The following is an 11865-nucleotide window of genomic DNA, read 5'->3' on the forward strand; positions in this document are numbered from 1 at the left end:
TCTGTTGGTGCCAAAAGAATATTTAAAGTGTTTAAAAGCGATGGCTGGAGAGAGAAGGATTTGCGGTGCATTTACAGGGTTGTCAAGTGTGTTTATTTTTTTATAACATTGTATTATGTGTATTATTTTTACCAGAGGAGCATTGAATAATTGTACATTTTAGCGAATGGTATGTTTCCTTTGAGATGTGACAGCAAAAGAATGATCTGTTTTCAGTACATAATACTGCAGAAGTTCACATTATCTGAATAAACAAAATGTAATTAAACAAATGCAGTTTTTCTGTTCTTCTGAGATCAATGAAGGTCACTTTATTAGGTACATCTTGCTAATAACAGGTTAGACCACTGTTTGCCTTCAGAGCTGCTTTAATTGTTCATGGCACAGATTTAACAAGGTGCTTAGATTTTTGTCCATATTGACACGACAGCGTCACACAGTTCCTGCAGATTTTTTCAGCTGCACGTTTCCCATTCCACCACATTCCAAAGTCACTCTATTGGTGACTGTGGAGGCCATTTGAGTACAATGAGCTCATTGTCATGATCAAGAACCCAGTTTAAGATGATTTGAGCTTTGTGATATGCTGTGTAATCCTGCTGGAAGCAGCAAAAAGAAAATGGGCACACTTGGTCATAAAGGGATGGACATGGTCGGCAACACCACTCAGATGGATTGTGTTGATTACTGTAAATCGTAAATTGGGCAAAAAGTGTGAAATATCAATATCTCCTATATGATTATACTACCTGAACTGTTGATACAAGGCAGAATGGATCCATGCTTTCATGTTTATGCCAAATTCTGACCCTACCACCCAAATGGTGCAACAGAAATAGACGTCAGACCAGGCAACACTTTCCCAGTCTTCTAATTTTGGTTAGTTTGTGTGAATTGTAGGCTCAGTTTCCTGTACTTAGCTGACAGACGTGGCACCCGGTGTGGGTGCTGCTGTAGCCCATATGCTTCGAGGTGATGATTTTCTGCACACATTGGTTGTAACAAGTTATTTGAGTTATTGTTTCCTTGCTATTATCTGGAAGCAGTCTGACCGTCCTATTCTGACCTCTCACATCGACAAGGTATTTTCACCAAGGCATTAGAGAACTGCTGCTCACTGTATATTTTCTCTTTTTTGGACCATTTTCTGTAAACTCTAGAGATGGTCCCAGTAGATGAGCAGTTTCTGAAATATTCAGACCAGCTTGCATAAGCAAACATTCCACATTCAAAGTCACTTAAACCGCCTTTCTTCCCCATTCTGATGCTCAGTTTGAACTTCCGCAGGTCGTCTTTAACGTGTCTACATACTGAAATACACTGAGCTGCTGTCATGTGATTGACTTATTAGATATTCATGTTAACAAGCAGTTGAACAGGTGTTCCTAACAAAGTAGCCGGTGAGTGTATAGGCTGTACGTATGTGCAGTGAGATGCAAAAAGGTGTTAAAATTTTCTGTCTTTTATTTTTGGCAACCATAAATATGAAGCAAACAAAAAAGTTATCAAAACAAGTATAAAAATATTAGATGTAATGATGGCTTGTTCCAATGCAGATAAACATTTTAAAAAGGGGACAGACAGCCAAAATGATTTCTACCATTATACTACTGTTTATATGATGGTACTGAGTCAATGTTTTTAATTATCATCCTTTATGATTTATAAAAAAAAACAAAAAAACAAAAGCGAGAGAAAACAGCACAGTATTGTTCGTTATGTATCCCAAAAAAAAAGTCTTTAACCAAAATCTTTTTACACAAAGCAACCCAACCACAACATTCACAGTTACTTAGAAAAAAACTCATCCCTTCCCCTACATGCACTTACACTGTATAATTCTGAGACTGATCTTATTTAGAAATCAGTTCATTCTGTGTAGTTCAAAATAGTTTTGTTGATTCAGAAATGCCTCTGATGTTTAAAGAGTGAAATACTTTTGAGTAAATCGTAATAACCAAATGTCCAAACACAGAGTCACTGCATCCTTCCCAAGGCAACTACAGCACATTGGTCTTTCTTCTCCAGTGGTTTCAACAGTTAATTCTACACATTCACCCAGTAATGGCAAACCTGAGAACATTTCAGAGGGTGTTCGCACTCACAAGACACTTCAGTGGACCTGTAGGCTACTTCCAGAAGAGGATGTTCCAGAAAAGCAGCCAGCATGGATAAACCAGCAAGGCTATGAGTGGGTAGACTAGAGAGCCATACAGGGAGTGGTCCAGGATCCCCTGTGAAATGACTGATAGGTACAGCAACCAACCATCCTGGAAGCTGACAGGCATTTCCTGCAGTTCTTGAAAAAAAAAGACTGAAAACAAGAGCGTGCAAGCTGGGCTGAGGATGACCAAGATAAAAGCTGACAAAACCCTAAAGAGAGAGAAAAAAAAAAGCAGAATAAGGTTTTAGTTGTGTATGACTTGAATATGATGATGATGATCGAGCCATGACGGCCAAAATGTCTGTGTAGGTACTTACTTGGGAACATGGGGTGTGACAAAGGCAGCCAAGGGCACCATGGTGAGAGCCAGAATGAAGCCTAAGGAGAAGTTGATAAGGGCAGTGCAGCCCAGCAGCACAGCCAGGTACAGCACCGCGACGAGCTTCAGCACTCTCCAGCCCTGCTCTGTGCCCTCCCCCGAAAGCAGTCTGCAACAAACGCAACAGCTCACTCTCCTGCATCAAGTTGCCCGTTGTCTTAAAATCAACTCAAGTTTAAAACAAAAACAAAACTCATGACTCAAAAAAATTTTTTTTACAATTGTGTATTTTTAACTTAAAGTGTATGCATTGAACTTTAAAGAGGCATCCACACAGGAAGCTCACTGGTAGTCACTTCAGTTGCTCGCATAACTCAGGCCCCGCCCATTTCATGTTATCATCACTTAGTTGATGAATACATAAATCAGTGCAAGAACCCTGATTGATTTGAAATTGTGTTCACAGTGGAAACAGAAACAAAAAGAACAGTATAGTCTGTGAATTAATGTCTTGTGCAAAAGGTTTGGGTGTTATGATGAAGCTATTATTTATTATTTATTGTGGATATCATCAAGTCATAGAGTATCATCTCAGAATACCATATCAATTAGCTCTCTTTAAAACCAAGAAATTAAAGAGGACATTTTTGCACAGTTCTAAGGAGCCCAAAGTGTGCCGTTAAAATATTCATTACAGCCTGTACCACTGATACAAGGCAGCAGTGGCCCCTTCTGTGCATTGCACTGTGCATGCAATACACATGGGGGGGCAAAGCGATGTGGGGAAATCATTTCTCTAGTCGGCCATTTTCCTAAAAATGTGTCCACATACACCTCAGAAAGTATATAGTTGCACCCCTGCGAGGCAGGTTGGACCCATGCTTTCATGTTGTTTAACCCAAAGTCTGACCCTACTACCATCTGAATGTCAGAAATCAAGACACGTCAATCAGGCAGAGAACTGCTGCTCACTGGATATTTTCTCTTTCTTTGGACCATTCTCTGTGAGAAAATCTCAGTAGATCAGCAGTTTCTGAAATATTCAGACCAGGCAACAACAACCATACCGTATTATAAGTCACTAAAATCACCTGTCTTTCCCATTCGGACAAACAGTAGCACAAGTGACCACTGGGGTTATGTACAAGGAAAATCCATTCACACACACTCTCACTCTCACACTCACACTCACACACACACACACACACACACACACACACACACAAAATGTAGCTACCTGTGCGTATTATGAGGCAAAGCCAGGCCTGCTGTGTAAATAGCAATAGCTGTCAGGACCACAGCCTCCGTCTCAGATACAGGAAAGTGTTCGACAGCTGTCTCCTGAAAATGGATCGGCAGCGTATACAGAGCGACTCCCGTCAGGTGGCTGATCACCAGAGGAGTCAACACTGACAGAACTCCTGGACTGGACTGCTGGGAGGAAGCAGATTTTTAGTAAAGTGGTAACTGACCAGGCTTAATCCAGGAAAACAGTTTCAGTTTTGAGGAATTTGTCATAGCACGGTGTCTTACCTGATCAATGTCAGCAATTCCATCCTCTGTTCTTGATGGTGGAGTTGCAAGTTGAACCCACAAGTCTAAGGCCTATATTACAGTCAAGGAAAAAAAAAAAACCTTTAAAGGTTACATTTAATCACACCCTTCTCTCAGATGCTATTTGGTTGCTTTTCTACATATCATTTTAAATACACGAAGGATACACGAAGCAGTAGAATAACAGCGAGCAGTCCAAACGCTGGCATGTAGTATCCAATAGAGACAAAGTGAGAGAGTGATGGCATGAGGTAGAAGAAGTAGGACTGGTGTAGGCGCTCCAGGAGGTTATTCAGCTTACGATACATTCCTTCCAGCAGCCTGGAGGATATTCATTTAGGAAATAAAAAAAAAAAAAAGAAAAATTGTTTGAGGGTTAAATCACAAACAGAACATAAAATCTGTAGCTATAAACAAAATCAGTATACAACATCTCTGACCTGCCGATGGTGGTGACATCAGTCTTGTACTGCCGGAAGCTGTTGATACCCTTGACGGTGGCAGCTTCAATGTGGTAGCGCAGGAACAGCCCGTGGTCCCCCCAAGGCCGCCCACTGGCCTGCTTCATCACCATCAGCATCATGGTCTGGACTGCGTGGCTGTACCCTGACACGCTGTCCCAGTCGTTCCTCTGCAGCTATAAACACATCCACAAAGAAAGACTACATAACAACTCCTCTGCACCTAGCCATCTTACCACTCTGCTAACCAAACAGAGCAGAGAAGAGAGTGTCTGTTTTCAAGCCTTTACCTTGCCCTGGATTGTGCAGAGAACCCCTATCTTCTGACAGAACGCATAGAAGAGGTTTGCTAAATCCAGGTTGGGTAATTGGCCATTGAGGCCTTCCAGTACCAGGTCCAAGCTGGTGATGACATCACTGCTAAGCTCCAGGGTCAGTGCTGCCTGGATTGAACCACCACGGCCTTGTAATGGAGACCATGACATACCTAGGCAAACCAATAAAGTTAACTTAGGAATAAATCTTTTTCCTTCTTTCTTCAGCACTTTTCAGGATACTTGTTTTTTAACTAGGAAAATGTATTCAATCACCTGTTGTGTTGGTGTGGTGGTAGCCCTCCAACCAGGCCTGCATACCAATCAAATCATGCTCATTGACAAGGAAAATGATGTCCTTGGCCCAGTAAATCTGATCTATTGAACAAAATGACATTTGTTAAACCAAGAAAAGCAACTTCAATGTAATTCAAATTGTGATGAAGGAGAGGGGAATAGATGCTGTACTCACTCCGGAAGTACTGAGCCAAGCCGAGTAGCAGTCCCACAGCCTGGTTGTTGTCACCTGGGCTGCAAGGAGCACTCAGTACCAAGGCTTCAGTCCTTGGAGCTCTAGGAGCCCGGAGGATGCCGTATACATTTGTGCCTTTTACAATCTGCCAAGAAAAGAAGATGGAGTGAGAAGAAGAGTCATGAAATATTCATAAAAAGTATGCAAAAAAACAAAAAAAAAACAAAAAACTGTTAGTCTCTTGCTGAGAGCAGCAATATATATAATCTAGTTTTCCATCATAAACCTACGTATCTCTCTTTGTTTTCATCAGGGAAGGGTAGTGTGCGAGAAAAGCTCTGAGTAAACACTTCCAGTCCTCGATCCTGCATAGTCTTCACGAGCCAATCCACTGGCATCCCACTGCAGAGGAGCAAATGGTCAAACAAGGTCAGAGTAAAAATGAGTTCTGTAGAATTACATCTGAAAAAACAAACTACAAAGAAGACTTGAGAAGCTCACGTCTGGTGGAAACCTTACCCAACTTTGTTCTTATGGGCTGCAAACTCCCTCCCCGTGGCCAGCGCTCTCTCCCCAGCTGGAAAACGCTCCTCCACCATGGTGGAGCCCATGGCATTCTCTGACATGTAAGTCCGCAGAGTGAACGGCTCAAAGGCCAAGCCCATGAACCAAGCCACACCCGCCAAGTAGCAGACCACACTGATAGGACATAGAAGAAATAGTAAGAGAGAGTATATTTATATACAGATGAGGACAAAATTATTAGTTCCCTATGAAATTTAAAGTGTGTCAAAAATTTCCTGTGCTTTTGTAACAGAGCAAAGGATTTTCAACATTTTCTTTAGAAAGTATGAATTATTTCTATTTGCAGGCACCCGGGTGGCTTAGTGGTGAAGCCGGCGACCACATACATATGCCGCGTTGCAGTGCGGGCGGCGCGGGTTTGAGTCCCAGCCTGTTGCCAATTTGCCCGCATGTCTTCCCCTGTATCTTTCCCCCATTTCCTGTCTATCTCCACTGCTGATAAAAGCCGCTGTGGCCAAAAATGAAAAAAATAAATAAATAAATTTCTATTTACACACAATAACAGAATTATTTTTAAAAAAATAAATGAATTAGAAAGGTCAATATTAGCAGCCCTCTGAAAACTGACTATTGAGTCACAGCACAAACCACTGCTGTGCATGAACTTTGTAATGCCCAGAGCAGGTAAAAACAAGTTAAAACTGAGGGTCATCTTCCACAGAGTATAAAAACTTCAGCTGTCAATTGAGAGAGCATCATGCCAAAAAAATAATAAATCAGTTTAGACTAAAAATAAATAAATAAATGGTTTATGCTCACAAAGCAGGAGTTAAATATACAACGTTATCACAGTGTTGCCAAGTGTCACAAACTAGATTGAGAAGTATCATCAGGAAATTCAAAGAGAGCCACACAGTACAGAACAAGCCAGGCAGAGGTGGAAAGCTAAAGAACTCTGGAAAGAAAACTAGCAAGGGATGATTGAAAACATGCATCGCTCCTGGTGAGAAACTACCTCCAGAAGACCAAAGTAAACGCTGCTGACTGGCCTGCACAAAGCCCTGACATGAATTCCATTGAAAATCTGTGGTGTGAAATAAAGAGCGAAATCCATGCCAGAAGATCTGGAGGAGCTTGAGAAATTCGCCAAAGAATAACGGTCTGGGATTGCTCTGGAGACTTGTTGAAAACTACAACAAATGAGTGCAGCAACAAGGATACACAACTGACTGTTAGCATTAGGGGGGAGTAATAATTTTGACCCTGGTTGTTTTTGATTTTTGTGAAATAATTTTGCCTCTGTGTGCAAAGTAAAATAACGTAAGCATACAAAATAAAAGTAGGATATTTGGATAGGTTAAAAAAATCCTTGCTCTATTTAACAGCACTTAGAAAATTCATAAGGGTGATAATAATTCTTTCCTCATCTGTATATATAGAATGTGTACGTTGGATACTAGAACAAAGTGAAAAATGTAGTCACAACGTGGACAGAGTTCACACTGACTAAAACTCACCAGATTGGGGCGTTGAGGCGAGTCAGCATGCTGATCAAAGCCCGTCTTCTGTTTGGGTCAGACAGCAGCCCCATGCTGTCAGCTGTAACGTTACTCCAACGCCTGGATTCACCAGCTGACCCTGAAGGTAACACACACCACTTTAAATATGAACTGGTATAGCGTGAGGGTAACTATTGTTTAGGCGGACAAGTGGATATCAAGTGATTTACGATTATCCGACGGCCCGGGAATCACGCCTTTATATCGAGCAGAGAAAATGCTTCCTGGGATCCATTATCACAGCATCTACTGACAGCTGCGGTTAGCCTGCTGCTGCGGGCTAGTAAGCAGGACGGCTTCGCGAAAAATTAGTTTAAAATCGTTTTCCCTATGACAAAGCGAGTGTTTTTAGGAGCTTTATGAATAATTTTGTATTACGTCCAAGAATATGTATGAAAACCCACCTGTATCCAGTGGTCACATCCACCTTCAGGGCTGCAGCTTTATCGCTGAAGCCGCTGTTGAACGTTTTCAATTTCCTTGTTCCTGCGGGAACGTTACTGCGGCGTACTGACTTCCGTTCAAACAATTGAAAATAAAATGACATAAAAAAATAAAAATAAACGACTTAAAGAAATATTAGAAATACTATGAATTAATTTTTAAGCTGCACAAACTTAAATGCTTAACTTAAACTTGAAATTTCACATAGATGTAAATTCAGTTTTTCATTTCATTTACTTGAATAGTGAGTTTTAATCATTTAAAATGGTCAATTTTTTTCTGTTTTATTTATTTAATTTTTGTTATAAAATGTGGTGTGCCAGTACGGAAAGTTGTTTCTATCAATAGAAAAACAAAAAAGCCTCAGTGAGAGCTATCTCAAAATTTCAAATTGTGTATCTCAAAATTTCGTTACATATTGTGAAATTTCAACTTGCTCCTCAATAACTCAAAATTTCGAGATACTAACCTGAAATTTTAAATTTGGGACTGCAAATAAAATTTCAGTGAAGGAAATAAGCCTCCTTACATTACAGATGAACTATTTAAATTTCACCCCTGACATATGGTAACTTGTTTCTGTTACTGGCAATTAGGGAGCAGGTGGAAGAGGTGCCATCTTCTGAACTGTGTGTCAGATCTAATGTAAATACCTCGAAATAAAAACTGAGATGTCTCATATCGATTTTTTGATGTCAAACTCAAATGTTTTCAGTCTACAGCAAAAATGAAGGGACTGGCCTCTTTGGAGGGGAGTGTATATCATTGCCTCCTCATGGCCATGTTGACAAGTTTGACCAAAATAAGTTTATTCATGTTTTAATTTAGTTGGTAAGTTTAAGCACATAGTTTCAATTAGTTTATTGTTTACTGAAGTCTGATTTTTGTTTTTATTTCAGTTAACTAAAGTTATTTAGTTTAGTTTTAGTTGACTAAAGTTCAACAGCCTCAAAAAGATTAGAGACATAGCTTAAATCTACTGCTCTTTGGCATCTACCCACTCACAAATAAACAGCCAATAAGGAAGAGATGCACAATTAACATATTTATTATTAGGTTTATCACATATATACAAAAGCATTCAGTAAATGAATTAAAAACAAATTTTTATCCATTTAAAGTTCAGTCTGCACAGATGTTCAGATGTTCCTGCCTTTGTCCCACATCACTCTCCAGTGAGCACCGAGGATTCTTGAAGATGCTGCCTCACCACCTCATCCAGCACCTTGCTCACACCTTTACAAGCAGTCATTGCTGCTTCAATCAGAGTCTCGAGGTGATCCTGATGCAGTCTGGCGTCCATCTGCAGCAGAGCAATCTGTCCACCTCGGGGCAAGAGCGCTAAAGCCAAAGAACTTATTCCTCCACTTTCCTCCGCATAGCACAGGTCAGCGAGGGGGGTTTCATCCACAAACCCTACGGTGCAGGCACACACATAGTCCCGCATGGGGATGCCGGCATCGATCACTGCCAGAGTGGCAGCATTTACACACACGCTGTAATTCCCTCCATCTGACTGCAGAATCTGTTGGAAGACGATGGAAAAATGTGTTTGTGAACACTAAAAAAAAAAAAAAAAAAATCTGTTTCTCTATTTATACTTTTCATAAAATGAGGTTTTAGTTGAACACAAACCTTGACATAGATGTCAATTTGAGAGCGAGGGTAGAGCTGAGTCATCACAGCAGCTTCAAAGGTCTGCTTCAGGTGGAGGCTCATCTCGGTAGATTTGCGGTCTCCATGCGGTCTTCTCTTCCTCTCCGCTGTGCTGAACGTTGCCATGCTGTACTGACAATTGATAACTGCTCGATCATGAAGAGTCCGGCTTCGTGACCCTCGCATCTGGAGAGGACAGAAAATACATCTGAGAACTGATGTACAGCAAGGAATGGTACCACGACACTGAGGAGAATCTTTTCCCTGAAAGTTATTGTACTTACAAAGTGGAGCAATGTTAACCGCACTGAACATTAAGATTGTGTCAACAGTGCAAACTGCAAGACACATTGACTGGCCACTTTTTTTTTTTTTTTTAAAGGTACACTTGTTTCAACTGCTTGATAATGCAAATATCTGAGCAGCCAGTCACATGGCAGCAATTTAATGCATTTGGACATGTAGACATGACCTGCCGAACTTCAGAACATCCGAACATCAACTGAGCATCAGAATGAAGAAAGGTGATTTAAGTGACTTCAAATGTAGCGTGGTTGTTGGTGCCAGACGCGCTGGTCTGAGTACTTCAAAAACTGCTGATCTGCTGGAATTTTCCCACACAACCAGGGTTTACAGAGAATGGCCCCCAAAAAAGAGGCTAACCAGTGAGAAGCAGTTCTCTAATGCCTTGGTGATGCCTGAGGAGAATAGCCAGACTGTTTCAAGCTGACAGGAAAGCAACAGTAAGTCAAATAACTACTCCTTACAACTAAGGTATGCAGAAGAGCACCTCTGAATGCACAACACCTGAACCTTTAAGTAGATGACCTACAGGAACAGGAAACTGAGGCCACAATTCACACAGACTCACCAAAATTGGGCAACAGAAGATTTAAAAAACATTGCCTGCTCTGACGAGTCACTATTTCTACTGCGAAATTCAAATGGTGGGGGTCAGAATTTAGATTAGATTAGAATAAACTTTATTAATCCCTTTGGGAGGGTTCCGTCAGGGAAATTAAAGTTTGGGTTAAACAACATGAAAGCGTTGATCCATCCTGCCTTGTATCAACAGTTCAGGCTGCTGCTGGTGGTGTAATGCACACTTTGAGCCCCTGTTTAAGCACCACAGCCTACCTGAGTATTGTTGCCGACCATGTCCATCCCTTTACAACCACTGTGTATCCATCTTCTGATGGCTGCTTCCAGCAGAGTAACAGACCATGTTACAAACCTCAAATCATGTCTGACAATTAGTTCACTGAACTCAAATGCCTCCAGAGCCAAACCCAACCAAATCCCAAATAGAGCACCTTTGGGATATGGTGGAACAAGAGAATCACATCATGGATGTGCAGCTGACAAATCTGCAGAAGTTGTGTGATACTCTTATGACAAAATAAAGTACCAAAATCTGAGGACTGTTATTGTTGAATCCATACCACGAAGAACTGAAGCACTTCTGAAGGCAGCAGGGGGTCCAATGCGGTACTAGCAAGGTATACCTAATAAAGTGTCTGGTGGGTGTATATCTTTTACCAACACTTTCATCTACACTGCTGAGCTTTTCATAAAATTTCAACACGTGGGATCTAGCCTGACTTTAGCAATAGTTTTAGTAAATTACACAATGATACAACACTGTTACACTTTAAATGTGTGCTGTAATCAGATGCATTTTACTTTTTATCAGCAGTGTGAGGTTAAAAAAAAAATCGTTCTCCAACCCTCTCCACCATCCGCGGCACTTACTTCGTGCGGACCGTACACCACAGCCAGAGCTTTGGTGTTCCCCTGCTCTAAATACGCAGAACCGTCGGCCTGACTGAACACACCCATACGGGCCTGAAGCTTCCGCAGCTCGGTGGCTTTTCGTCCATCTAAACGGTATCCCTGGTCAGACAGCAGCTCCAAGCCCGCCATGTTTCCGTAAATTTCGAATAAACGGCAACGCAGCGTCCCATGTGTCTGCTGCTACACTACATTACCCATAAGCCCAGTCGCTTATAGATCTACGGCAACGTGACAGGTCCAAACCAAACTGTATCTTTCGAAGCAGAAAAACAGCAAGCGGGGAAGTGTTTAAACATGCAGTTCCTCTAATGGCCGCATGAGTGACTCCCAAAGCAACTACCATGTTAAAATGCCAAACAGCATTAAAACGCATGTTTATAGCCTGGTAATTTAAAAAAAAGAAAAGGCTAAAAACAGTTCTCGGCCCCCATAATTAGTCCCCCTCCGCAGTCCATAGCATCTGTAATTGATGACTTTATTTTCTAACTCATTTTGTTGAATACTAGCAAGTCTTAAAGTTGGGGGTATGGGTTTAGTATATGGGTATGCAACCCATACAGACAAGCTTGTATGTAGTCCTCCAAAAATAAAACAGCATGAAGT

At 41.2% G+C, this 11865-nt stretch overlaps 2 protein-coding genes across 3 annotated transcripts; both read right to left on the minus strand.

The window, feature by feature from the left end:
• Positions 1-1446: 1446 nt before the first annotated feature.
• gpaa1 (glycosylphosphatidylinositol anchor attachment 1) lies at positions 1447-7888 on the minus strand. Of its 2 annotated transcripts, none has more exons than XM_030751878.1 (13): positions 7773-7888; positions 7327-7447; positions 5804-5983; positions 5575-5686; positions 5285-5429; positions 5089-5190; positions 4789-4985; positions 4478-4674; positions 4205-4358; positions 4017-4088; positions 3721-3917; positions 2482-2652; positions 1447-2373 (listed from the first exon to the last, which is right to left on the minus strand). In XM_030751878.1, exons 2-13 carry the CDS (start codon positions 7398-7400, stop codon positions 2130-2132), a joined length of 1845 nt encoding a protein of 614 aa, XP_030607738.1. In that variant the 5' UTR covers positions 7401-7447; positions 7773-7888; the 3' UTR covers positions 1447-2129. The 2 variants fall into 2 exon arrangements, with proteins under 2 accessions (XP_030607738.1, XP_030607739.1); XM_030751879.1 differs by having other exon boundaries at positions 2130-2373; positions 3721-3914.
• Positions 7889-8842: 954 nt separating this feature from the next.
• On the minus strand, positions 8843-11457 carry exosc4 (exosome component 4). Its single transcript, XM_030752444.1, has 3 exons — positions 11221-11457; positions 9448-9654; positions 8843-9337 (listed from the first exon to the last, which is right to left on the minus strand). The coding sequence occupies exons 1-3, from the start codon at positions 11389-11391 to the stop codon at positions 8978-8980; spliced, it is 738 nt and encodes a 245-aa protein (XP_030608304.1). The 5' UTR covers positions 11392-11457; the 3' UTR covers positions 8843-8977.
• Between the last annotated feature and the right edge of the window lie 408 nt (positions 11458-11865).

The sequence above is a fragment of the Archocentrus centrarchus genome, chromosome 17 (genome assembly GCF_007364275.1).
Source record: "Archocentrus centrarchus isolate MPI-CPG fArcCen1 chromosome 17, fArcCen1, whole genome shotgun sequence".
NCBI lineage: Eukaryota > Metazoa > Chordata > Actinopteri > Cichliformes > Cichlidae > Archocentrus > Archocentrus centrarchus.

What these genes read in the sequence shown, in the direction of transcription:
- gpaa1 (XM_030751878.1), bottom strand. Translation starts at nt 7,400, where the DNA reads ATGGGGCTGCTGTCTGACCCAAACAGAAGACGGGCTTTGATCAGCATG. An exon ending in CTTGGCTCAGTACTTCCGGA is followed by an intron (nt 5,191 to 5,284) that starts GTGAGTACAGCA and finishes TTTGTTCAATAG; the next exon opens with ATCAGATTTACTGGGCCAAG. An exon ending in GATGTCACCACCATCGGCAG is followed by an intron (nt 4,359 to 4,477) that starts GTCAGAGATGTT and finishes AATATCCTCCAG; the next exon opens with GCTGCTGGAAGGAATGTATC.
- exosc4 (XM_030752444.1), bottom strand. Translation starts at nt 11,391, where the DNA reads ATGGCGGGCTTGGAGCTGCTGTCTGACCAGGGATACCGTTTAGATGGA. An exon ending in TGGTGTACGGTCCGCACGAA is followed by an intron (nt 9,655 to 11,220) that starts GTAAGTGCCGCG and finishes TGTCCTCTCCAG; the next exon opens with ATGCGAGGGTCACGAAGCCG. An exon ending in AAATTGACATCTATGTCAAG is followed by an intron (nt 9,338 to 9,447) that starts GTTTGTGTTCAA and finishes GTCTTCCAACAG; the next exon opens with ATTCTGCAGTCAGATGGAGG.